The 26,814-nt window shown below is 48.4% G+C and overlaps 1 protein-coding gene across 1 annotated transcript; it reads right to left on the bottom strand.

Annotated features, from left to right (window-relative positions):
- Window positions 1–45: 45 nt before the first annotated feature.
- Window positions 46–26,601, bottom strand: Pou2f3 (POU class 2 homeobox 3; the record flags this gene model as incomplete). Its single annotated transcript, XM_052189504.1, has 11 exons — window positions 46–1,174; window positions 3,605–3,743; window positions 5,129–5,195; window positions 11,149–11,310; window positions 13,478–13,614; window positions 15,520–15,661; window positions 15,989–16,171; window positions 19,212–19,294; window positions 21,622–21,724; window positions 23,203–23,307; window positions 26,488–26,601. Coding segments are annotated over 11 exons (1,275 nt in total), but the record flags the coding sequence as incomplete, so codon positions are not given.
- Window positions 26,602–26,814: the final 213 nt, after the last annotated feature.

The raw sequence follows: 26,814 nt of genomic DNA, 5'->3' as shown, positions 1-26,814 counted from the left end.
GCTGTACAAATATATTTAGAAACAGAGAGATTCCTTTGAGTCTCAACAGTTTCCTGGATATTCAGTCTTTAGAAAAACAAAGGTACCATTTCTGAGATGGCTTTCATGTGACAGCTTTACACACAGATCCACAGAAGGAGACTCCACATATAATGTTTCCCCCTACGTCAGCAGAACCCCAGCACAAATGGGAACTCTGTGGGGTATTCCACACTTTGGTATCCCCCCTCCTTTTCTAATGGAAGATAAAATAATATAGAGATGTCTTTCAAAATTCACACCTGAGTTAAACATTTTGCTAGAAAATTACACATTAAAGAAAGGTCATAATAGTGCAGAATAAGAGAGGACTATGTACAAGAATGTGGCCATCACTTTTCTATGGCCAGGAGAAAGGAGAGGGGACAGGACAAGGAGACCCAGAGGGAACACAGAAAAGACAAGTGTCCTGGAACTTGGGTACATGTGGGAAACAGAAGAGTACTTGTGGATGGAGCAACATGGCCAGAGGGCAGTTCAGACATCTGTAGAGAGGAAGGGACTTTGTAGGACCCAAGAATAGACAGATTTGGTTGTAGAAAAAGGAGTAAGGTCTGAATGAAAGAAAATTGGGCAAAAATGGAGATTCCATGGGAAAACTGTCCTAATTTAACAAGATAAGGCTTTGGTGGAGACGTGAGATTTCAGTCTTTCCATAGAATTTGGGAATAGTTCAGGATTGTGGCTGAGGTCAGAGTCAAAGCCATAATCTACCCTTCTAGCAGTTTGGCACACTGAGCAAAAGGCTGTCCCAGAAGCCCACGGGTGAGCTGAAAACTAACAATGGCAGAATGCCCTTTCTCCAAGAGGTGAAGCCATCAGGAGAGCATGGTGAGGGGGAGGCCCTTGGCAAGGCAGGCGAGCACGGTAAATCCCAGCGGGATGACAAAGAGCCCGAGGCAAGAGTGTGGCCTTTGGTCACAGTTTGGTTCTCCGGAGGCTCTGGATCCAGGATATGGCAAGATGATGGGTTTGCTCTTCAGCATCGGCCATTTCTCTGCTCTTCTCAGAGTGTCCGTCCATATGTGGAAGGCATGACTCTCTTCCCCCTCTCCGGAAGAAGGGACCAGGTGGAAAGCGAGGGAGTTTTTGGTCTCAGTGGAGGTAGGTGGGATGATTCCAACGGTACCATGATCTGGAAGGAAGACAAAAACAGGCCACACTCTGAGTTACAAACCTGACAGAGAGGAACAGGGAGATGACAGCTAAACAGGCAGGCAGGGGGATTCTTAATGGGTGAGGGAAACATCCCAGAAAACAGTAATGGCTACACAACCTTGTGAATTTTATGGTGTATGAATCATATTTTCAATAGTAAACTACTAAAATTATTTGGGTCTCCTCACCCCGAGAAATTCTGACTTTCTAGTTATGAAACATCTAGACAATAGAAGCTAGATGCCTTGCTGAACTGACTGGATTTGGATAAGTGGATTCATCTCAAGTGGATAAACTATCACTCAACTTGGATTATTTGTGTGTTTAAGAGAGTCTCTCGCAGAGCAGTGGTGGCACATGCCTTGAATCTCAACAATTGGGAGGCAGAGGTAAGCAGATCTCTGAGTTAAGACCAGCCTGGTCTACAGACTGAGTTTCAGGACAGCCAGGGCTACACAGAGAAACCTTGTCTCAGAGACCAACAACAACAAAATAAAAAAAAAAAAAAAAAAAAAAAAAAAAAAACAAGAAAAGACAGAGTGATGGTTTATATATGCTCATCCCAGGAAGTGGCACTATTAGAAGGTTGGAGTAGGTGTGTCACTGTGGGCATGGGCTTTGAGACCCTCATCCTAGCTGCCTGAAAGTCAATTTTCTGCTAGCAGCCTTCTGATGAAGATGTAGAACTCTCAGCTCCTCCTGCACCCTGCCTGTCTGGATGCTGCCATGTTCCTGCCTTGACGATAGTGGACTGAACCTTGAACCTGTAAGCCAGCCCCAATTAAATGCTGTCCTTATAAGAGTTGCCTTGGTCATGGTATCTGTTCACAGCAATAAAATCCTGAGACATTCAGGGTCTCATTATGTTTAAAACAGGCTGCCTCCAAATTCACAGTCATCCTGCCTCAGATTCCTATATGCTGGGATTACAAGTGTGTACCACCATGACCAAATTTCTTTTTTGAAAATATGTATATGTGTGCATCTGTGTTGTTGTTGGACTAAGTTTGCCCCCCCCCCCCATAGACTCATGTGTTTGAATACTTGGCTCATAGGGAGTGGCATTATTAGGAGGTTTGGCCTTGTTAGAGTAGGTGTGGCCTTGTTGGAGGAAGTGTGTCACAGTAGGACTGGGATTTGAGGTCTCATATATGCTCAAGCTATGCCCATGTGGCACACAGTCTCCTTTTGCTGCCTTGGGTTGAAGATGTAGAACTCTCAGCTCCTTCTCCAGCACCATGCCTGCCTGGACTCTGCCATGTTTCCCACTGTGATGATAACAAACTAAACCTTTGATATGCAAGCCACCCCCAATTAAATGTTCTCCTTTATAAGAGTTGCCTTGGTCTCTTTGAAGTAAAAAACCTTAAGATAGTCTGTTTTTTGTTTTGTTTTGTTTTTGTTTTTGTTTTTTTGTTTGTTTTTTTTTGTTTTTTGTTTGTTTGTTTGTTTGTTTTTGGATTTGGTTTTTTCGAGACAGGGTTTCTCTGTGTAGCCCTGGCTGTCCTGGAACTCACTCTGTAGACCAGGCTGGCCTTCAGCTCAGAAATCCACCTGCCTCTGCCTCACAGAGTGTTGGGATTACAGACGTGTGCCACCACCGCCTGGCTTAAGATAGTCTTTGTGCACACATATGGAGGCCAGAGGACAGCCTTGGGTGTGATCTTTAGGAATGCTGCCCACTTTATTTGAGATAGGCTCTCTCAGTGGCCAGGAACTCAAAGGCTTCTCTCCTCACTCCTCTCACAGCCCTGGGATTACAAGCACACTGCCACATGTGGCTGGAGTTCTGGAATCCAGACTCAGTCTTCATGCTTGCAAGGTAGCCACTTTACCAACTGGACTGTCTGCCTAGCCGCCACACCTCTATCTTCTTCTGCACCTGGGAAGGCTCTCATGGCATCCCTTCTGGGGACACTTTGTCCGGTCGTCATCTTAGGAGCTAAGGCCCGTTATAACTGCAGACTCCGAGGTATAACTGATAGAAAGGACTCGGCAGCCCTTCTGTGTCCCCCTGTGTCAGCCACACCTGAAGGCCAGACTTGGTCAACGCCTGAGCTCCAGACTCAGGCCAGAATGTTGCAAAGTGACTCGAGTTACCCGTACGGAGTACTCCAGAGCCCAGCAAACAACCTGATCATTTCTCACGTGAGCCTTTGGAAATTTCCACCATTGAAGTGAGGATGGAAATTTTGGCTTTGTTGACATCAGCCCTTGCCAGGAGTGCTCACTGGCTACAGCTTCTTTTTAAATCCTTGATCCCCCAGGGGATACGGTCCACTCTCCCCCCCTCCATCCATCCCCACTGCTACCCCACTTTCTGTTTCCAGTTCTCACCTATGGCACTGGCCCAACCCCTCGAGTGCCCCTGAGCCTGCCAGGTGCGTCCTGCCTGCCCTCCACTTACCCTGAGGAGTTAAAGCCGGAGGAGGAGGAGTTCATTGCTGCTTTGGAGTTATTTTGAGATGCTGTGGGGCTGCTGGCGTGGAGTCCTGAGCCGGGAGACGAAGGCCTGCTGTTGTTCCCAGGGGAACAGGATGACGTTACTAAGGACAAAGAGAGACAAAAACAAGGCCAAAATAATGCTGCTGGGTTTGAGGACCTTCGTGACACAGCCCTTCCAACACACACGATTTCCTGATGGAATCCCCAAAGGGCACCCCTACCCCCATCCATCTGCCCACCTTCCACAGAGTCCATAGCAAGGCCCACCCATCAGCCCATCCCTGGTGGGGCTCTCATTTCAAGTGCTCTCTGCAGCCCAGGCCCTCAGAGTAGCGTGGCTGGTTCTGGCAGTCTAAGACTTGCCAAATGCAGAGGACAGATGCCAAAAATCATCCTACTGTGGGACACACCCTGGGTGGGAGAGGAAAGGAATATGAAGCCTAGGAAAGGAAGAGGCCCGGGAGAAAGCCAACCTGAGAGCAGAGGGAGGGAGCTGCCAGAACCCCGCATTCTCCAACTCCATAAAGAAAACACACGTGGTCCTTTGAAGGGTTCCTAGCCTCCTCTGGGCCTGCCCTGGCCCACCCCAAAGCTCACTTTTATCCTCTGTAAAATGCTAACTTTGGACTAAATAGATATTCCTTGAGTTGAGAACCCCAACAGAGTGCCATATATTTTACTTTTCAAACTAAGATTTAAAAAAAAAAAAGCCAGGCAGCGGTGGTGGCACATCACCCACCCATCACCATCACTTGGGAGGCAAAGGCAGGCAGATTTCTGAGTTCAAGGCCAGCATGGTCTACAGAGTGAGTTCTAGGACAGCCAGGGCTACACAGAGAAACCCTGTCTCAAAAAAAAAAAAAAAAAAAAAAAAACCAAAAAAACAAAAAAAAAACCAAAAACAAAACAAACAAACAAACAAACAAAAAAACCCACTGAGGTTTACTCCACCATTTGAGGAAGCTATTAGGGATTCTAGAGAAAAGCTGGGCATAAGGCCAGCCACTATCAAGCTCTTAGAAACACTAAAGGTGCTTATGGAAAAATAGACCCATGGAAATGTGTTTGGAAATCCATCTTCCTCTGGCTTTCTATAACACTCATTTTGGAATGCATTATACACCCTGAGGACTAAGCCACAGGGCAATTAAAATGAAAAACAAACACTTGTTTAATCTCTGCTTACAAGCATGTGATCATGGAGCCCTGTTCTTTTCTATACTGATTTTTTGATGTATTTCGAGACACGCTGAGGGAATGCTGACTTAGGTTGAGTGATTTAGGTTGTTTTGTTTCATTTGAGACAGGGTTTCTCTAGGTGTCTCTGGCTGTCCTGGAACTGGCTTTGTGTACCTGGCTAGCCTTGAACACCTGCCTCTGTCTCCTAAGGGCTGAGGTGGGTCCACCGCTCCCTGGTCTTTTCCATTTTAATATATTATTGAGATTTATTCTCCTGGTGTCTGGAAACCTCGTTTGAAAAGCTCACCTGTTCCAGGCATAGTGCTGTGGACAGGAGGGACTGAGAGGGAGCCCAGAGACCCTGAGGGAGAGACCTGAAAAACAAGAGAGGCTTGTGAGTGTCCATGTGACATCTGGTTTCTTCTCTCAGGACACTGGGTGAAAGGCTGCTGAGAGCACTCTGCCTTCCTTGATAACCTCCTACTCCAAAATTTTCACCATGTACTTCCTAGGAAGGCCTGTACCAGACCCACTTCCGGCCTGCTGCGGAAGCTCCCAGGTACAGACACAGACCACTCCCCCATCTGCTGAGGCCCCTGGCAGAGTTCCTCTGGTACTACCAGGCTGAAGGCTTCTCTGTGTGCCCTGGTGGTGAGAGGAGCGAGCGTGTGAGGCCCTTGTTCTGACAGATGCTGCCGGCTGCCTGCCCCATTTCTACATTCAGCGCTTGGGAGACTGAGGCAGGGAATGGCTGTGAGTTGAGCCCTCTACTGCAAGGCCCAGTTCCATAGTGGGAGGGGGAGGGGAGAGGCAGACAGGCAAGCAGAGATTTAAAGTGCTTGACTCTCAAGCCTGAGGACCAGAGTTCAGATGTCCAGCACCCATGTGAAAGCTAGGTACAACAGTCAGAGCCTGTAATCCCACTCTGGGAAGACAAAAGCAAGAGGATCCAGTGTAGCCAAACCAGGGAGCACCGGGCTCAGTGAACCTATCTCAAGGAAAAAAAAAAAGATGAAAAGCAATTGAGGAAAAATATCCAATGTTGACCGCTGTCCCCACAACTCACACAAGCACGTGTACACACACACACACACACACACACACCAGAGAGAGAAAGAGAGAGAGGATAATAAAGTTTAACCTCCCTGTTCAGGAACCTACCCCCTCTCTATGATTATTCCAAAAACAGCCTAGCACAAGAATAAGGAGCAGACAGATACAGGTGTGAGACCAGGCTCTCCCACCCACCATCTGCGTGACAATGAGTAAGTTATCAACCCCAGGGAGGCTTGTTTCTCATCTGCGAAACAGCAGCAGCACCTCCCTAATATTTCTCTTAATTAAGATTTAATGAGATAATGTCCATAAAGCTTCCAAGCCCGTGGCTGGCAAAGAGCAGCAGCTCGGTCCATGCTGGCTCCCTCCCTCCCTCCCTCTCTCCCTGAAGAGAGGGCTTCGGGCTCCTGCTTATACTGAGGTGTCCTTTTAGCTCCACTATTGAGCTGAGGCCTGCAGAACTTTAACCCTTTTGACCTTTCTCCTGTTGACTTGGAAGCTCTGAGCAGCATCTTCATAGGACACTGGTATAGGCACTCCTCCACTTAGGGAGCCGCCTGCTGCGCGGTCTTCCCCGCTGGATCAGCCTCTCCAACCAGATGTAGCACGTTCTCGCACCCTAACTAATCAGTGGCCCGCTTCCACGCTTCCACGCATCCACTAACCTTTTGTAAAGAGCTTGCTCAGCTGGCAGGGCTATGAGGGGCGGAGGCAGGGGTGGGACAGATTGGGAGGAAAAGCAGAGCAGTGAGAGATGCTATCAATCACCTCCATTCTCCCCCCTCCCAGATGCCACACCCAAGAAATTGGTTGTTTTCAAATAGATAATAAGGTAGGCAGTCACTGTCATTACTGCTTCCATTTCCAGGTAAAGACAGGCTATGAATATGTAAACATGCATATGGAGGGCTCCTTACTTTAAACAAGTTTGGTTTTTTTTTTTTTACATGTGGTAGCAAATGGTGCCAAACTGATATGTGCAATTATGTGGTGTATGTCTGTGTGTGTGTGTGTGTTTGTGTGTGTGTGTGTGTTGCTGTGACAGAGCCTATGTTCTTATGCAAGCTAAGCTGGTGTTATACCATTGAGCTTTGTATGTCTTCCAGTCCCTTTAAAACTTTGGGGTTTTTTTTGTTTTGTTTTGTTTTTTTTGTTTTTTTGAGACAGGGTTTCTCTGTGTAGCCCTGGCTGTCCTGGAACTCACTCTGTAGACTAGGCTGGCCTCGAACTCAGAAATCCACCTGCCTCTGCCTCCCAGGTGCTGGGATCAAAGGTGTGCGCACCACTGCCCGGCTGCTTGCTAATTTTTAAAAAGATTTTATTTTCAATCATGTGTATATGTGCTGGTGGGGGAGGGTAGGCATGGCATGTGCCTGTGACTGCAACACCCATGGAGGTGAGGAGAGAGCGCTGGATCCCCTGCAGGAGGTAGCTGGGAGCAGAGGTGGGTGTTGGAAACTGAACCCTGTAAGAACAGTAACCACTGAGCCATCTCTTCAGTGCCAGCCCTTATTATTTTCCTAACGTAACTATGTTGAGATTGCTTTGTATCAGAAACAAAAGACACCAGTTTTTATTCCATTAAGATGTGAGGATAGGAGCTAGAGAGATGGCTCAGCGGTTAGGAGCACTGTCTGCTCTTCTAGAGATCATGAGTTCAATTCCCAGCAATCGCCTGGTAGCTCACAACCAGTTTATACTGGAATCTGATGTCCTTTTCCAGCACGCAGGTATACATGCAGATACAGCACTTATATACATAAATATTTTTTTAAAAGCTTGTAGGTTTTTTTTTTTTTAAAGACATGAGGAAAAAGACAGGATCAGAAGAAGGTCTTTACCCTCTTGTGATATCTGGTATGGAACTTTGTCTTCCAGACATGATGTGGCCATTTTTATGTTGAAATTCTTGTTTTGCAAAAACGATTTATTTAGACTTATGTGTATGGGTGTTTTTTGCCTGTATTGCTGTGTACCATGTGAATGCCCGGTGCCTGCAGAGGCCAGAAGACAGCATAGGATGCCCTGGACAGTTTTAAGCTGCTATGTGGGTGCTGGGAATCGAACCTGGATTCCTCTGGAAGACAGCCGGTGCTATTAACTGCTAAGCCACCCCCACAGCCGCAGTTTGGGGTTCTTTAACAGCTCGGCTGTTCTTCTGCCTCCAGAACTACTCTTGCTAACTCACCATGTCCTTCAAGCAAATCACAGGCTCTGCTCTTGTGGCTGCCATGCTGACTGGAGTGCCTTTTATCTGCATTCCCATGATGCTGTTCCTGTGGGACTCCTGCCCAGCTCTCACACATACTTGGTTTTACTCTGAGCCTTCTTAGGCTCTTCCTCCTCTGGTTCTCGCTTTTAGTTGGCTGATGTCACCCCGGGGGTTTGGAAGTGGCCTTTTCTCTTTCTTCACTTCAACCAAATTTCATAACGGAGCTTCTCCTCACTCAGGACTTCAACTGCCACCCGTATGCTTGTGACACCCCCAGTCCATGTCTCCGTCCCAGCTTCTCTCCTGACCTCTGTATCCACCATTCCAAGTCTCTAGGGGCAGTGCCACTTGGGTGTCCTGCAGGCCTACATGCAGGCCTCCATCACGGTGAGGTGAAGAAGTGGAGTACTCCCCTGCCCACTCCAGAACCAGCCCATCCTGTTTGCTTGGCCCACACATCCTCTACCCAGCCAGCCCAGCCTGAACACTCTGAGTCATCACAAAGGCTCCTCCTCCATCACTCTCCCTGCTCCGAGCCAGCTTTCCGTTTACTAACCAAGGCCTCTCCTTTATCGTTTTGTTTGTCTGTTTCTGAGATAGAGCCCGGTAGAGCTCAAATTGGCCCATTATTCTCTAAGGCACTGAAGATGACCCTCCTGAGTGCTGAGACTGTACTGTGGGGCTGAGGGTGGAACCCAGGGCCTCACACACAGTAGGCAAGCACTCTACCCGCGTCACACCTGTAACCCTTGTTTATCTCTTAACATTCTCCTCTATCTCCAGTGGAGCCATCAGTCCAGGTTCTGTGAATGCGCTGCATATTCCCCCCACCCCCCACCGCACTGTCCTCAAGGCTCCCCTGGAGACAGCTCCGCCCCCCTCTTACCTGCCTCTTACAGACTCAATTCAGGCATTAATGACCTCCTTGGGGGAGCCTTCCTAGCCACCCTCCCCAGGGTGTGTCAGCTGCTGCTCCTAAGTTGCTTAGAGACCCTATTGTTTACCTCTTGTTTACTTGCGTGTGTCCTCTGCTAGACACAGAGATCCTCTTGGACTGGAAATAAAGGGTATTTCTCCTTCTCTCTCCAGTACTTGACACCAGCATAGACCTGGCCCATGGCTATTTGGGGGGCGGGGGCATATCAACAATGTGGTAGCTTTTAAGTCACTGCTATATCTTACCTAGCCTGCAGCCCCTCTGGGATGCTAGAAGACTAGAAGACATCATTCTTTCCAGCACTTGTACCATAACTGTTCTCAAAAATGGAAAACTCCACATCACTAACCAGGTCCCATCTCTTTCTGGGTGGGACAGACCCTTTCTAATTCCTAAACCTCCATGGCTCCCTAGAACCTCAAGATATTCCCACTCAGCCTTGGCTTTTCCCTGGAACACCAGAGGCTAAGACTTTTGCTTTTTTGTTTTTGTTTTTGTTTTTTCGAGACAGGGTTTCTCTATATAGCCCTGGCTGTCCTGGAACTCACTCTGTAGACCAGACTGGTCTCGAACTCAGAAATCCGCCCGCTTCTGCCTCCCAAGTGCTGGGATTAAAGGTGTGTACCACCACTGCCCAGACAGAGGCTAAGACTTAACCCTAACTAGGCACTGCCTCTTGGGTGTGCATCTAACATCCTGGCTCTCCTGTCCACATACACCAGGCTGGTCTTGAACTCATAGAGATCAGCCTGCCTCTACTTTTGAGTGCTGGGATTAAAGGCATGTGCCACCATGTCCAGCACAGTATTTTTTTTTTTTTTTATAAAAGGGCAGTGCCAGTCATACGTATGGTGGCTCAGGTCCATAATTCTAGTTCTCAGGTAGCTTGGCTGATAGAGCACTTGCCCAGCATGCAGAAAGTCCTGGGTTCCATACCTAGCACGAGAGAAACCATATGTAGTGGTGCATACTATAAACCTGGGGGATAGAGGTCATTCTTGACTGCATAGTGAACTCCAGGCTAGCCTGAGCTACATGGGACCCTGTACCTTAAAACAAAACAAAACAAACCAACAAAGCCACCTAGAAAAAACATGGCAGTGCCCTCCTGCCTGCTGTCCTGCTTTTTGAACCTCAGCCATTAGCACATCTTGTTGGCTTCATAGCTGAGAAATATACAGATCCAGCCACTTCATTCTCATCACCATGGCTACCACTCTCCAAGCCTCCTCCACTCTCAGCCTGGTGGTTGACTCCCGGCTGGTCTCCTGCTCCCCAATTTTTATTTATTCTCTGCTCAGTAGCCCATGTCCCAGCGTAGACTTATGCGTCTTGGCTTCTCCAATGCCTTCCCGTTCCAGTCAACTGAAGCCCTGGGTCCTCATTGAGTTCCAAGACCCCGGGGAATCTGCTCCTTGCTACTTCTCTGAAGTCGCCTGCTTTTTACCCCTTTTGCACAGCCTTCCTTGCTGGTCCCTCCAGTTTGAATACCCTCCCAATCAGGCAGGCTATTTCTAGACTTCCTGTTAAAGAGGCACAAATATCCCAGTCACTTTGTGCACCTTTATGCATGTTTATAAAAATTGGATCATGTTTTTTTTTTGTTATTTTGTTTTTTGTTTGTTTGCTTTTCAAAACGGGATTTCTCTAGGTAGCCCTGGCTGTCCTGGAACTCACTCTGTAGACCAGGCTGGCCTTGAACTAAGAAATCTGCCTGCCTCTGCCTCCCAAGCACTGGGATAAAGTGCCACCACTGCCCGGCTGAATTACACTCTATTATTTTACATATGTGTGTGGTTATGTGAGCGATACAATAACATGTGGGAGGTGACATTCCAGCTTTTGGGAATTGGTCCTCTCCTTTCACTATGGGGAGCCCAGAGATGGAAAATGGGTCATCAGGTCAGGCAGCAAGTGTCTTTACAGGCTATACTATCTCAACAGCCCCTCCCGCCCATGTTTAATCTCTGTATTATGCATTTTATATGACGTATCCATTTGTTTATTCACGTACAGAATCTCCCCTACCCAGTAACTAGCACACTCCGGGATGGAAGACTCTTGGCCTCCAGATACAAGTCAACCAAGCATCTGGCCGTCAGCCTGGCTCCAAGCCACTCACCAGCCGGGAGTTGTACATGGGTGGCTTGACAGGGGCGGCCACGGGGCAGTTGATCCTCTTTTCCTTTTGGCGTCGGTTGCAGAACCAAACTCTCACTACCTCCTTCTCCATGGACAACTGCTCGGCGATCATGGAAATCTCTTCCGAGCTGGGTTTAGGGTTCTTTAGAGACAAAGGGGTAGGGTGTGGTCAGGAGACAGAACAAGCTCAGGAATTGGAGGTGAGGGTCAGATGTTCCAAACACAAAGAATTGAATATATGGGGTCAAAGGTCTTAGAGTCAGAGCAAGGGTGGAATACTGGCTTTATCTCATGTGTACCGAGTGTCCTTAGAAATCCCCTTTTCCTCTGCACCTCAGTCTTTCCACATATGGAATGAGACAACCGGCCTAGCACATCAGACCTTGGTGAGGGTTACAAGGGAAAGCATGCATATACCATCAAGCACAGGGCTGGTACAGGAGAGAGAATACAAAAGACAGGTCTCTTCCTGTACTCCTTCCCTTGGGAGTGGTTCCACTACAAGGTCTCCATAGGTGAATGATGAAGAGCAGCTGGACTCCTTAGGGAAAATGCATCCCTCAGAGTCCTTCCTCACAACCCCTCCCTTTACATCTCTTAGAAAAGAAGGAGGCCGGAACTCTCAGGCCTACTACGTTCTGAGCTGCAGGCAATATGATGTCAGTCATCACTGTCCTGACCTGCCACCCAGTCTGTGGCTTGAGCCCTTTTCCCTCAGCCCGGCGTCTTCCTTTAACTGTACTAAGAAACCTGAAAAGATGGGAAACTCAACTCCAGTCAGGCTGCTGGCAGGATGCAGCCATGGAATGGGGTCCCCGAGCCGACTCATTGGTGGACCTGCTCCAGCGCATCGGTCCTAGCAGCCAGGACCTCCGAGGCTGGCTTGAGGAGTTTCCAGCATCCAGGGAGGCTCTGGGGACTGCTACCTGGGAGATTACTATAGAGGCCCTCAGTAGTCACCTGGGCATCCCGATTCTCACCCCCAGCTCGCATGACGCTCACAACTTGCATAAACTCTCTCAAGGATATGCTTCTGCTGTTCTCGAGAGTGTTTGTTCAGAATCTATGGCTGGAAGATGTAATTTAGATCATGGAAAGATTTGCAAACTTTTTTTTTTTTTTTTGGTTTTTTGGATTTGTTTTTTTCGAGACAGGGTTTCTCTGTGTAGCCCTGGCTGTCCTGGAACTCACTGTAGACCAGGCTGGCCTCGAACTCAGAAATCCGCCTGCCTCTGCCTCCCAGAGTGCTGGGATTACAGACATGCACCGCCATTGCCCGGCGATTTGCAAACTTTTAATTTAAAAAAAGACATTTTCATTGGTGAGGGGAAAAAAAAGAGATTTGCAGTATAACCACTGGTGTGAAAATGTGTAAGGAAAAGGAACACACGCAAATGCTACCGGAAGGCACTGTGAACTGGGCGTGACACAATCCTATAGTCCTAACACTTGGGGATGGACACAGGAGGAGGGCTGTGAGCTTGGGGTTAGCCTGGGCTACATAGTGGGTTATATGCAGGTTGGCCTGGGTAAACTCCAGTGTAAGACTATATCTTTAAACAGCAAAGGCAAACAAGACACAGACAGACAGACAGACAGACCGACAGACAGACAGGAGGCAAAACAAAAGGAAAAAGGTTGTTTTTCCTTTCTCCTCTCCCTGTGTTTTCCAAATTGTTGACAATGAGCATTTATTACATTATTTTTTAAGTTGAAACCCTTTTTAAAAAATTTAATGTTTATGTGTTTAGGAGTAGGGTCACACACCATGGCAGGGGTGTGTGGAGGTCAGAGGAACCTGGTTCCTTGAGGGAACTGGTTCTCTCCTTCCTCCATGTGGATCCCAGGGATTGAATGTAGGTCATCAGTCTTGCATGCAAGTGCCTTTCCCCCTTGCTAAGTTATCTTGCAAGCCCTTAATTACACTTTTAAGTTGAAAAGTTAAAATTTGCTTCAAAAAAGACACTTATTTAATGCACTAGCTTTCTCCCATTACCTCAAATACATAGACTCTAACACACACACACACACACACACACACACACACACACACTGGGATACTGTGTTCCATTCTTGCAGTGAGAGGGACCATGAGCCCCAAGTAAATATCAGAGGAAGAGGAAGAATTTTCTGGAACTTTGGGAGCTCAGCATTCCAGGGCTCCCAGAGCAGGAGGTGGCTTGGCTCCTTCCCAGGCAAGTGGGGGCTGGGGGAGTAGTGCTTAGGGTCTTGCTTCCTGACCTAAGTGAGGATCCACTCACCCACCACACCGTCGGGCCCACCCACTCCCACCCGAGGACGCTGCTCACATCTTGAAATCGCTTCTCCAAAGTCAGGCGGATGTTGGTCTCGATGCTGGTCCGTTTTTTCCTCTTCCTGCCAAACACTTCGCTGAGAGTGGGGTAGGAGCTGGGCGCGCTGGCCGAAGGGTCTGATGGGGAGGACTCTGGAGAGGGGAGCAGATGAGCTCAGAGATGGAGAGGTGCGGCTGGTCTAGCCTGCCAGAGTAAACCTGAGGTTTATTAGTCCCTCTCAGGGATCCTGCCCTGACCCCAGCAGACAGTCCAGAACGGACCAGGTGATGGTTTGTATATGCTTGGCCCAGGGAGTGGCAGTATTAGGAGGTGTGGCCCTGTTGGAGTAGGTGTGTCACTGTGGGCATGGGCTTAAGACCCTTATCCTAGCTGCCTGGAAGTCAGTCTTCCACTAGCAGCCTTCAGATGAAGATGTAGAATTCTCAGCTCTGCCTGCGTCATGCCTGCCTGGATGCTGCCATGTTCCCACCTTGATGGTAATAGACTGAACCTCTGAACCTGTAAGCCAGCTCCAATTAAATGTTGTCCTTTATAAGACTTGCCTTGGTCATGGTGTCTGTGCACAGCAGTAAAAACCTAGCTAAGACAGACCATAGCCCGCTTCTCCAGATGCTCTGGGCAAATGTCCCCGAGGGCTCCCACCGCAGAGTCTCCAGGTGTTTGCAGTCATGGTTCAGGGATGCCCAAACATCAGTGGCCCACGTGGGCATAAGGGATGCCAGTAGGACTGTGAGTCACACCACATGACCCATTTTAGAAGATGTGCCCATCTGTGAGTACTGAGTGAAATGAGTTTTCTCTGGCACCCAAGAACCTATGCTTGCTCTGAGGCCATTTGTTCATGAGTGTAAGGTTGGCACCAAGGCCGCAGGTGGGGAGAACCCGTATTAATAATTCTGTAAAATTCTTCCCCACAGACTCAAGGAGCTTCAGATCAGTTCTTCCATTCGGATGCTCTGGTAAAAGTTGTTTCCTGAGCAGAAGGTTGAGGAGAGAGGATGATTCTCAGGCACTCTTCTGAGTCAAGCGACTTCCTTGAAGAGAATCATCCTGGCCTCAGTCCACCCCTCCTGCCTTTACCAGTAGAAGAGTAATCAATAACCCATACACCCACTTAACAGAACCTGGCCTTGGAGAGAGAGGCCTGTTCCTTCCCTCTCCACATGGGCTAGAGGCCTCAAGCAGGGGCCACTCTGCACCACCCACTTCCCTGGGCACACTTGATGATGTATGGCGTTGGTCGACTGGGGAGATGAGGCAGTCACTATGGCCAATGCCCAGGCAGAGAGCCAGGCTGCTCACCTCCAGTGCCTCGGCGAGCCCCCAGAGAAAAACAGTTTTATTTGGTCCACGTGTCAGAAGCCCTGCCCCTCACTGTTTCTGCTGCTGTGTTCCCCTGTTCACCAGTCTGAATCCTCTGCCCCTTGGCTTCTGTCCTTGACCCCCTGGTAAGCCTGGATCCTGGCAGAATCTACCTCCTGATCACCCTTCCTTCTGACAGGTTTGTTTGACCAGTCCTGACCATGGCAATTGTCTGTCCTCTGACACCAGTTCCAGAATAGCCAAATAAACAGCTGAAGCTGGGCCTGAGACATCGTGCCTCAGGGGGACCCTACAGGGCCCTCTTCCTGGTCTTGTGACCTAGGCTGATCCTATACAATTTGTGTAAATAAACTGAATCTTGCCTCTAAACAGCAGTCTTGAAATATAAGTTAGCTCTAGGGTAGGGAATAGAATAGAATAGAATAGAATAGAATAGAATAGAATAGAATAGAATAGAATAGAATAATAGACAAGCTGTCCTGGCCACAGATGAGCCACATCTGCCAAAAGGCCCCCTCAGTTATAAAAATGGCATTTTCATCTCTGCTCGCCAGTCTCCTAGGTCTCACTTGTTGGTTCGCGCCAGGCAGAAGAGGAGGAGTTACCCTGTCTCTTGCCTTGTTCAAGCCCCATCACCCACACACCCCTAGAAAGCCCCCTGTGGAATCTCCTGGGTCCCTTCTATGCTCTCTTCTCATTTCCCTGCCACCTACCTGCATCATTCAGCCACTTCTCCAGCAGCGGCTTGAGTTTACACATGTTCTTGAAGCTCAGGTTGAGGGCCTCGAACCGCGAGATGGTGGTCTGGCTGAAGTCATTGCCGTACAGCTTTCCCATCGCCAATCCCACATCTCCCTGTGAGAGGAGTCGAGAGGGAGGGAGGTGAGGGACAGAGTCAGAGCCCTGAGCATCCGCCCACAGCCTTGCACCTTCCGTCTTGTTTTCCTCTGGGATACAGAACAGGTTTATTCCTCTCCTTGCTCTCTGCTGGGCCATGCCATTTCCTGGTCTTTATTCCTCTATCTCCCTGAGCAATATCCTCACTTTCCTTCCCACTAGCCACTCATGCTCTATTCACAGGGAACAGGATGTCGGGTCAGGAGGCTCCTGAGACCTGCACTTGGGAAGACACAGCCTCGATCCCACAAGCCAGTTCGTCCCACTCCGGCTCCCAGAGCACACCTGTGTGAAGCCTAGCTTAATGCGCCTCTGCTTGAAGGTCTTGGCGAACTTCTCCAGCTCCTCCAGGTCAGTGGGCTCATCACTCCCTCCGGGGCCAGGCAGATGCTTAGGCCCTGGCAGATGCTGAGGGGCTTCCAGGTGGGGCTCTAAAGAGGATCCTGACAGCCCAGGGCGCCCAACTGCCTGATAAGGAATACACACCACAGTGAGATAGGATCTAAGAGTCGACAGGCCACGCTGCAGTAACGCCTGCAGTTGTGACTGAATGATTCACATAGAAGGAGACAGGGCCTTGGGTTCACTGAGCCCTGCTGTGGCAGATGGGTGGGGATAGAGATTAGCATTTCTATGATCTGGAACAAATACTGGGTGCACAGAAAGAAGCAAGACAAGGAGGTGGTCACTCTGGCTTTTGGACTGTGACTCACTGACCCAGAGTAGGTGACTTCCTCTAGTCAGCTTTTCACCATAAAAGGAACTGGCAGGGTTGTTTACTGTGAGATCTCAGATCTCAGACTTGGGACAAATCTCAGCATGGGACAAGGAAAAGGTCATTTGCTTGGCCTGTTCTTTTCCATAGAACAGAGTGATGGAGCACACACAACAGTCACAGACTGAAGACAGCGGGGACAGTGCCACTTTACTGTTCTCTTTAATGAGAATGCCGTGGGATCTTCTTATGTAGCCCAGTCTAGCCTGGTCCTCACAATCCTCCTGCCTCAGCCATCACAGTACTAGGTTTACAGCTATATACCACTATTACTGGAGAGTGTTGTAGTTTAAATCAAAGGGATTTTTAAAAGATTTATTTGTTTTTATTTTATATGTTTGGGTGCTTTTGCATGCATATATATAATGTATGTATAATGTAATGTATGTATGTATATATATATATATATATATATATATATATACATACATACATTATATATATGAATTGCACCATGTGCACCCATGGCCTGCAGAAACAAGAAGGATGCTGTATCCCTTGGGAGTGGAGTTACAGATGGCCGTAAGCCACCATGTGAGTACTGGGAATGGCTAGACTGCCAAACCATCTCTCTGGCTCTAGTCAAACCTTGTCAGAAGACAGTCCCCCTTTAAACTTATCTCATAGGAAATTCTACCATTTAATTTAGAGCCATGCTGCACTCCAATGAGATCAGAAATATATCTAGCCTTGACATATCTACTTTCTAAAAAGATTTACTTGTTTATGTGTCTGAGTGTGTCTAAGTGCACCAAGGTGTGTTCTTGGAGGTCAGAAAAGGGAGTCTGATGCCCTAAAACTGGTGTTAAAGGTGTTTGTGGGCCACCCATTAATCCTGCCAGTCATCAGGAAAACCAACTACACTATTTAGGGCCAAATTCAAAGCAAGCATTTATTGACTATTAAATATTGACCAAGAGATGGACTTGGGTCAGGATGATTCCCTGGAATTTCCCAGCTAGAATCGCCTCAAGCACATTCAGCAGTCTATGGAAACAAACCCACAGGCCACCTGCACTTTCCCATGAGGCTTTGTTATTTCTCAAGAACTACAACTCCCAGCACCCCAGGAAGTTACCTGGTTCCTGGGCAGGTGAGGCTTACAGGTTAATTTCGGGTGTTACATACCATGTGGACTCTGGAATCTGAACCTAGGTCCTCAGCAAGAATAGCAAGTTCTCTTAACCCCTGAGCCATCTCTCCAGCCCCTGGAGTGTAACTTTTTCTACAAAGATGGGGTGCAGTCCAGATCTTGAAGGCTAGGCACTGTGGTCCAACACAGAGACTACTTACTCCCTGCCTTTGAAGACAATGAGTATAAATCCCCTTGTCTCTTCTTTGCTTTTTTTGCTTAGAGGAAGTTAAATCCCTCTCCTGTTCTGGTTTGCCAGAGACCGGCATCCTCGTGAAGAGGATAAGGAGGCAGTGTCAAGTTAAGAGTTTCCTCCTCATTTTTAGAAGAGGAGTCTCCTAGAAACATCATGGATGGGCCTGCTCTGCAGGAGCCGAGGGTGGGGAGGAGGGGGTAGCCCACACAGATCTTTGGAGCAAAGTTCTAGTATCCCTTGAATATGCCTTTTCGTCAATTTTCCTGCTGTTTTATTTGGCAAACTCATTAAGCAGCACAGTTGCCTCCTTCTCGAACCACACTGCCTAGCTATCTGTTAGTTTGATGTCTCAGAGTCATTCACTATCCATGTCTTTGCTCTCGTTTCTGTGACTGTTGGTCAGCCCCTAAAAGGACCTTTCTAATTTATATTTTTATTATTTATTTTATTTATTTATACATAGACAAGGTCTCTTTGTGTTCCCCAAGCTGGGGTCTTCAACAAGCAATACTACAGACAAACCACCACAGCACCCTGAGTAGAAGGATCCTAACCATCTTCTAAACGGCTCCTCTGACAATCTCTTTGTATTCTAATACTAGAAGCAAGAGCTGGACCTGCGTATGCTCTAGAACCTCATAGTCTTAGATCGGGGCATATAACGATGCCATGCTTGGTTGGGTACAGCCAGAAGGAAGAAAAGTTCATCATCCAACTTAGCTGTCCCTGTTTCTCTCAACCACTAGGTGGCGCTCCCCTTCTGGCTATCTTCTGTGGGATGTTAGACCTGGGAAAAGCCAGGGTTCTTCAGTGGGCCTTGGAGATTTTAGCCCAGAGAAAGAATATTAAAAGTCACTTCTGGTCATCCATCACTTGTAGAAACAAGTCATGCATCTGTGCAAGCAATTGATATCCCAAGAGATCCCTGGCAAGAAACAGACTTTTATTTCCCAATTGATAGTGGGTGTTCTGTGTTTGATCCACATCAGGTCTGCACAAGGCCCTAGATCTCAGCCTGCTTGCTTCCCAACACCCGCCCTTTGCAGGATGTAGTCAGGTGAAGTGGTCCTGAGGTGAGATTCTGCCTTTGATACCCTGGCCTCCTTGGGACTTGAGGGAATCTGGGTGGAGCTGGGAGATATCAGCGTCCCTGAGTTATTGGCTAAATTCCGAGAGGTGAAGCCAAGGATGGAAGCTGCTGGCGGGTAGCCGGCCAGCCCGGGAGCCTCATTCTAGTGACAGGGCAAACTATCTCCTTAGGAGTCATTTGAGGATTTTCCAGGTCCCAACAGGGAGAACCCCCAGAGCGAGTGTCCTGCTAAAAAGGGGAAGACTGAGGAGCTGACGTTTGCCCAGGGCTGAGACAATCTGTGAAGAATCTGGAGGGATGGAGAGTAGCAGTTACCTGGGAGGCGAGGCCGGGCCCTGTCTGTGGGAGGAGTAGAGTGCTTTGTTGCTGTGGAAAGGAGAGAAGATTCGGCTGCAGACCTGAGTGACAGGGGAGGGACAAAGGGACAAAGGAACAAACAAACAAACAAACAAAATCCAGGCCGTTTGAAAGATAAGCTGAGCATTGAGACCATGCTAACTGCCCCCTCCTCCTGCTAACCTAAAATCAGGTCCCAGAACCCACCCTAAGCCTGCCTTCTGCAAAGCCCTGTGGGCACTGCCAGCGATTGCCACATACTAGTGGAGGCCAACCAGACTCAGGAATAAACAGCTGTAAACAGCAGTCCCCAAACCTGTCCTGCCTGCCTGATTGCCTGCCTGAGAGCTGCAAAGGCATAGGAGGGTCAACATGCTCTCCCTGAGATCTGATTAGCAGGGTGAGAAGCCCAGAGAGTAGAGAACACAGGAATGACTGCTACAGCGCCCCAGGGGGAGCCGGGGATTTCAATCTGCCTGCAGGGGAAAGCAGCTGGGCTGTTTAGGCCTGCCAGATCTGTAAGGACAGAGCAAGCAGATGGTACCATATTGCCGGGAAGGGGACTAGGTCATTGGTCAGAGCCTCCTGCAGACCAGGTCATTAAATTCATGGGAGGGAGGAGAGAGCAAGAGGAAGGCCAGATGCTGGGGCCTTCAAACCCCCTTGGGCAGTGTGGACTCATCCAACAGGCTGCCTTGCCTAGGGACTTCCCTCTCCTTTTGTCTTCAGGAAAAATGGCAAGAAAAGGCCCAGCCTGTCTGATGACTGTGGGGTGTAGTTTCTGTCTTCTGGCGGTCAGAGTCAGTGCTTCTCACTCCTAGCACGAGGGAACCCCCAGATCACCAAAGCCAACAGTAGGAGCAGATCTCAGTCACTCAGCGTAGACAAGGTCCTTGCCTATCTGCCCTCCCCAGACAGTTCTGGGTCACTAATGGACCACACCGGCCAGAAGGTAAAAGAGGTCTTGGAGGAACCCTGGGCTGGGAACGAAAAGGCTTGAGTATTAATTTTGCTTACACTACATTCTGCAATGCGCAGAGGCTTGTCATATGAACAGAACCAGGCACCTATCGATGGCCTTGTAGAGTGAGGCTTTACTTTTTGATTTTTATAGGAGGAAACACGAACTTGCAGAAATTATGTAAATTTTCTACAGAAATGCAGCCAGTAATTTTATTTTAAAAAAATATTTCTCTGACGTCACATTTTAACCTGTTTCTCTGTCCCTTCTATTGTATAATCTGCCTATGCCCATGCATTCTGTGCCTGGGCCATGCTCACACCACAGAACAGTCTTCCAGAAACAAGCTGAACTAAAGCTTATCTTCTCTTTCCTAGTCCAGGAGCATGATGGGTTCTGGTTAGCCAAAATAAACACTCAGATGCATCCCCATTCATCCTAGTGCTATTCCGAGACACCCTGCAAGTGAAGCGAAGGGCCTGCGTCTTGGGCAGGTGCTCAGAGTGGGGTGCAAGCTACCTGGATTTCCTCTAGAGTATAAGCTATCTGCAGCTTGTATTTCCAAAGGCATTTTCAGCCCTGTTTGGTGTAAGTGGGTGGAAAGGCAAGCAGTACAGTGTGATAATCTTGGAGCATGGGGCTCAGACTATTCTGGAACTTTCTAGTAGGTCAACAGCATACAGTCAGGCTATCTATAGCACAAGTGTGCTCTGAGGAATAACTCAGGAAAACAACTCAACAGACTCCCGGGCATGTTAAGCAATGTTATACCTAGTGTTAGTAATACTCTGATCTGTTTGCTCAAGGCTTCCTGCCAAAGACAACCAGAACCTATTTCTATAGCCTGTGGGAGGCACTGCTGTTCCATCCGGACAGGATTACAGCCAGGCCAATGGGAGGGAAAAGGCTCAAAGCAAGCAGCCTTCCAAAGAATCGGACTTTCTTGTGTTACCTCCACCCACGTCCCCACCATTCCGAACCTTTAGAATCAGTTTCTATGAAAATGTAGTCCCAGCATGAGCCTGGGCAGGAAGGAGAAACAGGGACACTGAACGATCTGAAGGGGCCCCACAGGGATTCCTCCCTAGGTCTCAGGCAGAGAAGCTGGTCTCTTTCTGATACGATTTCCATACATAGCCCAGGCTGACTTTGAACTTGCTGTGCAGCCACAGGATGAACCTCCTGCCTCCACCTACAAATGTGCTAGGTTTAAAGATGGCGCTGTGCCTGGCTTTGTCTGATGCTGGGAATCAGACCCAGGGCTTTCCGTAGGCTAGGTAAGCTTTCTGTCTGCTGAGAGCTATTTCCAGCCCCAAGCTGGTTTTCATACCAGAGGGGTGAGTAACATCTGTGACACCCCCGTGCCAATAAGCAGTGACAGCCTTTTCTAGATTCTGGTAATGACTGTACAAAGCCCAGGGTACTTACCTTGCTGCCCAGGTGGGGTCTGGGAAAGCAGGAACTGCGATACAGACTGTAAGTGGCCAGGGACCAGCACAAGCTGCTGGAGTGGATGGAGAGAAGCCATGTCCTGCATGTGGGGAGATGCACAGATGTTATACCATCTACAACTGGGGGGAGGGGCTGAAGTCTGTTGGGCTACGACTCATATAGTTCCTGGGGTTGCAGACTCTGGAGGTTGTAGGCAGGATCCCTGCTTTATGTTGCTGGGTGTTGGGGACACGTAGCACAGGACAAGGCGCACAGTAAGTAGTTACTCCATTAGTGCTGGTGGTGCTCCTGCTGTCATCTAAGCAGTCCCTGCAGCATAGTCACTTAACTCTGTTCTCAGGGTTCCATCTGTCTATGCCCTGAGTCCCAACTGCAGATGCCCTGAGGACCGATAGATATCACCCAAATCGCAGAGGCTTATCCTAAAAGTGGCAGCAATCCCGACATCCATTTCCTTAAATGATCCTGTCACCTGATTATGCTAAAAGCCACCTCTTCAGTTATTTCCTGTTCCTGAGTCTTTCTAGGTGCTAGGTGATAGGGCAAATTATCAAAAAAACTATTTTTGTTGTTGTTTTGTATGTGACAAGCTCTCACTCCATAGCTAGGAGAGCTGCAACCTCACCGTGTAGCCCAAGCGGGCCTTGAACTTGTAGTAACCCTTCTGCCTCAGCTTCAGACTACTGGGATTACAGGCACGCTCCCCCACGCCTGGCTCTGTTGTTTTGTTTTGAGACACGGTTTCTTATTATGGAACTGGGAGCTTGCTCTGTAGAGCAGGCTGGCCTTGAACTCACAGAGATCCACCTGCCTCTGCTCTAGGGGTTCTAGGAGCAAAGGCATGTACCACCAAGCTCTGTCCCAGGCTTACATTTTAATGAAATCTATTTGATTAAACAGAAGGTCCATCAGTCTGAGCCTCTCTCTCTCACCTGCTCAAAAACATAGAAATGACAATCCCAGCATCTGGAGGCTCCAGACCCCACAAGACGTGTGTGTGTGTGTGTGTGTGTGTGTGTGTACATACAGTTGACAAACCTCATGGAATAAAGGACGTGTTACTTTCAAGTATGGTTAGGAAAGCAGACTTTTCTCCCCCAAGTGACCCACAAGAGGCTTTCAGTCTAATGGCCCAAGCAGATCACTGCTCTCCTGACACCAGTCTCCACTCCAGTTTAGTTCTGTTAAATAATCTTTAAAGGACACAGAGAAGGCCACTGTCTGTCACTGAAAGCCCTTGATATTGGACACACAACATAGTGATTAGGACCTTTAGTTTAGTTTAGTTTTGTTTTGTTTTGTTTTTCTTCAAGACTGGCTTTTGGTTCTGCAAAAGCAGTGATGTATCTATTTGTCCCTCACCAGGCCTCACTTCTGCAAGGACTGCTTTTGGAAACCCTGCATACATAATCCTGGGCCTCCGTTGTTCGCAATGGGGGCTCTTCGGATGGATTCACCGAGTGCCAGGAGTAGAATCCCAGTGTTTTGTAGAAGGGCTGGAATGAGCTCCCCAGCCCAGTAAACACCCCGGGGTCCATGGCCCGGGCTGGTACCTACCCCAGACATTTGGTTTCCAGGCATCATGGTAGGTCCTTGGCTCAGGTGGCATGGCCTGTGGGAAAGGGTCTGCTGTAGAGAGTCACCCAGATCCTCCGTCTTAATCTGCAAAGAGAGGGAGAGGGTGGGTCCGGGGCCTTCGAAGGCAGATAGAAGCAGAACCATGAGGGGCAAAGGAGGAGATGAGTGACAAGTCTGGAGAGAAAGAGGGGAGCCAAGAATTCCCTGAGCCGAGGGGATGGATGGATTCTAAGAGGATTCTGCAGGACCAGTGTGTAAGACAGAGCCATCTACCACCACCACCTTCTTGCTGGTGCTGTGCTCTTCCTTGGAATGAGAAAAACAGAATAGAGTAGCGCCTTATGAAAAGAAAAAAAGCTTAGGTTTACACATCTTTTTGCTATGATGTCCCTTAGCAGGTAAAGCACTTGCCACCAAGTCATCAAGCCTGATGACCTGACCTCCATATATGTGCTAAAACACGTCACACACACACACACTCACGAATGAAAAATAAATAAATAATAAATAAATATTTAAATTTTGTAATGAGAAAGCTAAACCAGGAATGGCAGTGCATTCCTATGGTTTCAATGCTGGGGAGGCTGAGATCAGAGGGCTGCTGCAAGTTCAAGGTCAGCCTGGGATACATGCTAAGTTTCAGGGCTGGTGAAAATTGTTGCCTTAGGGAGACATAACAAAAGTCTGTCCTCTCCCTGTAAGGCCACAATGACAAACCAAAGTATGAGTCCACCAGAGTATGCTCTGGGAAAACAGTGGGCTTAAGGGGCTTCCTTACGGAGCAGGAACAGGGACACATACAGGAGCCTGGGGGACCCCAGAGCAACCTCCTGGAGAGTCTTCTTCCAGCATTGATAACGGCTTTCCCACAGCTGCATAGAATACCCCCTTTCAGTTAATTGTCCATGGTCCATACACACACACACACACACACACACACACACACAGCAGAGTTAGGTCAGAATTACATACAACTGGCGGGAAGGAACAGAGGGAATCCGGTAAGCCTCTAATGACCCTCCTCCTCTCCTCCTGGGTGGGAACGCCATCAGTCTCCAAGCCTGATTTTGGATGTCTTTTACAAACAGCCTCAGCTACTCTGATAACAATCATGGCTGTTGTAACTGAAGGATGGCTCGGAGGATAACATGACCCTGTCACAAACAAACAAACAAACCCCAACCAGAAAATAATTTTCAGTGGCTAGGTGTATGCATGTACCCTGAGCACAGCAATTGGAAGGGTGAGACAGGGGGATCATATTTGAACTCAGCCTGGGCTGCACACAAAACCAACTAACCAGACAAACAAACAAAAGAAAGAAAACTTACTAGAATAAATGTTTGTAAATCCTTTGCTTTTCTACTGCACTGGGCTATCCGAATTTCCTTTATGAGATGACTAGGTTTCTAAATAGCATCTCTAAAACTCTCTGCCTCAAAAGAACAACAACAACAAAGTGACATCCTTTATTTAGCTGATCTCCAGAGTCTGTTCTTTATTTCCATGTGTGGATTGCCATCAATGAAGCCCAGAAGTCTGGAAACTGCCTCTCAGGGGACTCTGTCCATCCCTTTTCTCTACCTTCTCAGTGCTAAGTTGCATCTGCTAAGGTCCTCTGGGTCTGCATGATTCTGGTGACAGGGTAGCAGTCTCCCTACAGGCAGAGGCATGCCTTCCTTACAGGAGTCTGAGGGACCCTTGGTGTCCTGAGCGACCCTTTCCAGTTCTTACATCTCTACCACCCTTCCAGGAAACACATAAGAACCGCCCACTTCTGGGTTTCCCAGGAATCCCTGGGGAAGACAGGAAGTCCTGCTTGTGCCCCTCCCTCTCCTAGGCCAGAACAACTATTCTCTCTCAAAAACTTAGGAAGTCTACTGGGAGGGGGGCCAAGTAACTTCGAACGCATACAATATATCAAGGAATGCAGAGTCCACACCGCTCTTTGAGAAAGACTTTGGTGGGACCTTCTGAAACAGACCAACTGACTGCTGGCTGTTTTCTCTACAGATAAAACTCTGAACCACGAAGAGGCTGGCTTAAACCATTGTCTTGGTCTGTACAGGGACTATCACTGGTAGCTTGGAATCCTTCCTGTTGGGTATTTGCCCGACCCAAGCGAAGAGTTGAGAGTATGAGCTAGACATGGTGGTGCACACCGCTGCTGGAGGGCCAGGCGGGAGGGAAGGTCTCCAGTACAAGGACTGCCTAGACCACATCGGAGACCCTCCCCCAAAAACAAACAACAAAGATAGACAAACAAACAAACTGAGATTAACATCTGAACCTGTGCTGAATCCCTACATAAAATGAACTTTGAACACCAGGGAAGGGATTCTCATTGGCTGACAGGAAGGAGTTAAATAGCAGGAACCTGAAGAGAATTAATTGATTAAAAGACAATAATGGGGTTAGAGGGATCACTTATTGATTAGGAGCATTTGCTGCTCCTCCCGATAACCAGGGCCCACATTAGATGCTCATAGCAGCCTGCAGCTCCAGTGACGGGGGACCCAATGCCTTCTTCTGCTCTACAAGGGGCCCCTACACAGATAGGCACCAATAAGTAAATCGTTAAAAACAAATAAATCTACTGTTTAAAAATAAGACAAAACTCCCCTCTGTGGATCAGATGAGGCGGTAAGGAAAACCCAGGACAGTGAGCACGGTGGACCCCGTTCCTCATCCCAACTCAGTCTCTAACTTCCATGTGAACTTGATTGACAGACATTTCTCCACCTGTTAGGTGTTGTAATGTGGTTTGTATCGCTCTTGTTCTAAAGGGGAAAAGCCGACTCTAGTCACATGCACCGATGGTAGACTTGGTAGTCCAGTGATTACCAAGAGACCCCAGAGAAGCCCAGGACAGATGGGTTGGTAAGAAGCTGACTTTCCCAGCATACTTTGCAAGTCATTGCCCACACACAGAGAGACCATTCTGGAACCTTGAAGCAAAGGGGAGTAAGGAAAAAAATGGTAGTTCTAAGTGAACAGAGAGAACTCTAAGAATTCAAATGGCACAGCAGGTGGGTTGGTCTCTACAATTTCCTCCCTAGGCCCCCTTAGCTCTGCCCATCCATCTCAGGAATGCTGATACCCAGCTTCTGTCCACAGACCTTAGAGTCTACACAACCTAGATTCCACTGAGACATTTGTTAGCAGGTTTTTAAAAACTAGATAATCAATGGCTTCTTCTTCCAGAACCACTTCCACCAAAACAAATCTGCTCCAAAAGCCTCTTTGACCATCTTTCTGCCATACCTCTGGGTTCTCTGCTTTCTGCCCTGAGGCCTGCCCGAGGCTCAGGGAGGCCCGATGGAGGGAGAGGGACGGAGAAGAACACGCGATCGATCGATCATGGAGGTGGAGGAGAAATCACACTGGTCGAACCGTCCCAGGCAGCCTGGCATAGTTCCAGCTCGGTAGAGCCTTGGGTTCCTTTCCAGGCTCATTATGCTCCACGGAGAGAGATAAGGGGGTGTAGCTATGACAGAGCTTGGAAGCATGCGCTCAGCCTCCAACCTGGGAGCTATCTGTTAGGATGGCTGCCAGCTCTTCCTGCCTGCCGTCCCTGAAGTTTAGAAACCA

The sequence above is a fragment of the Apodemus sylvaticus genome, chromosome 7, assembly GCF_947179515.1.
Source record: "Apodemus sylvaticus chromosome 7, mApoSyl1.1, whole genome shotgun sequence".
Taxonomy (NCBI): domain Eukaryota; kingdom Metazoa; phylum Chordata; class Mammalia; order Rodentia; family Muridae; genus Apodemus; species Apodemus sylvaticus.
This window is presented reverse-complemented; position numbering and strand designations above follow the sequence as displayed.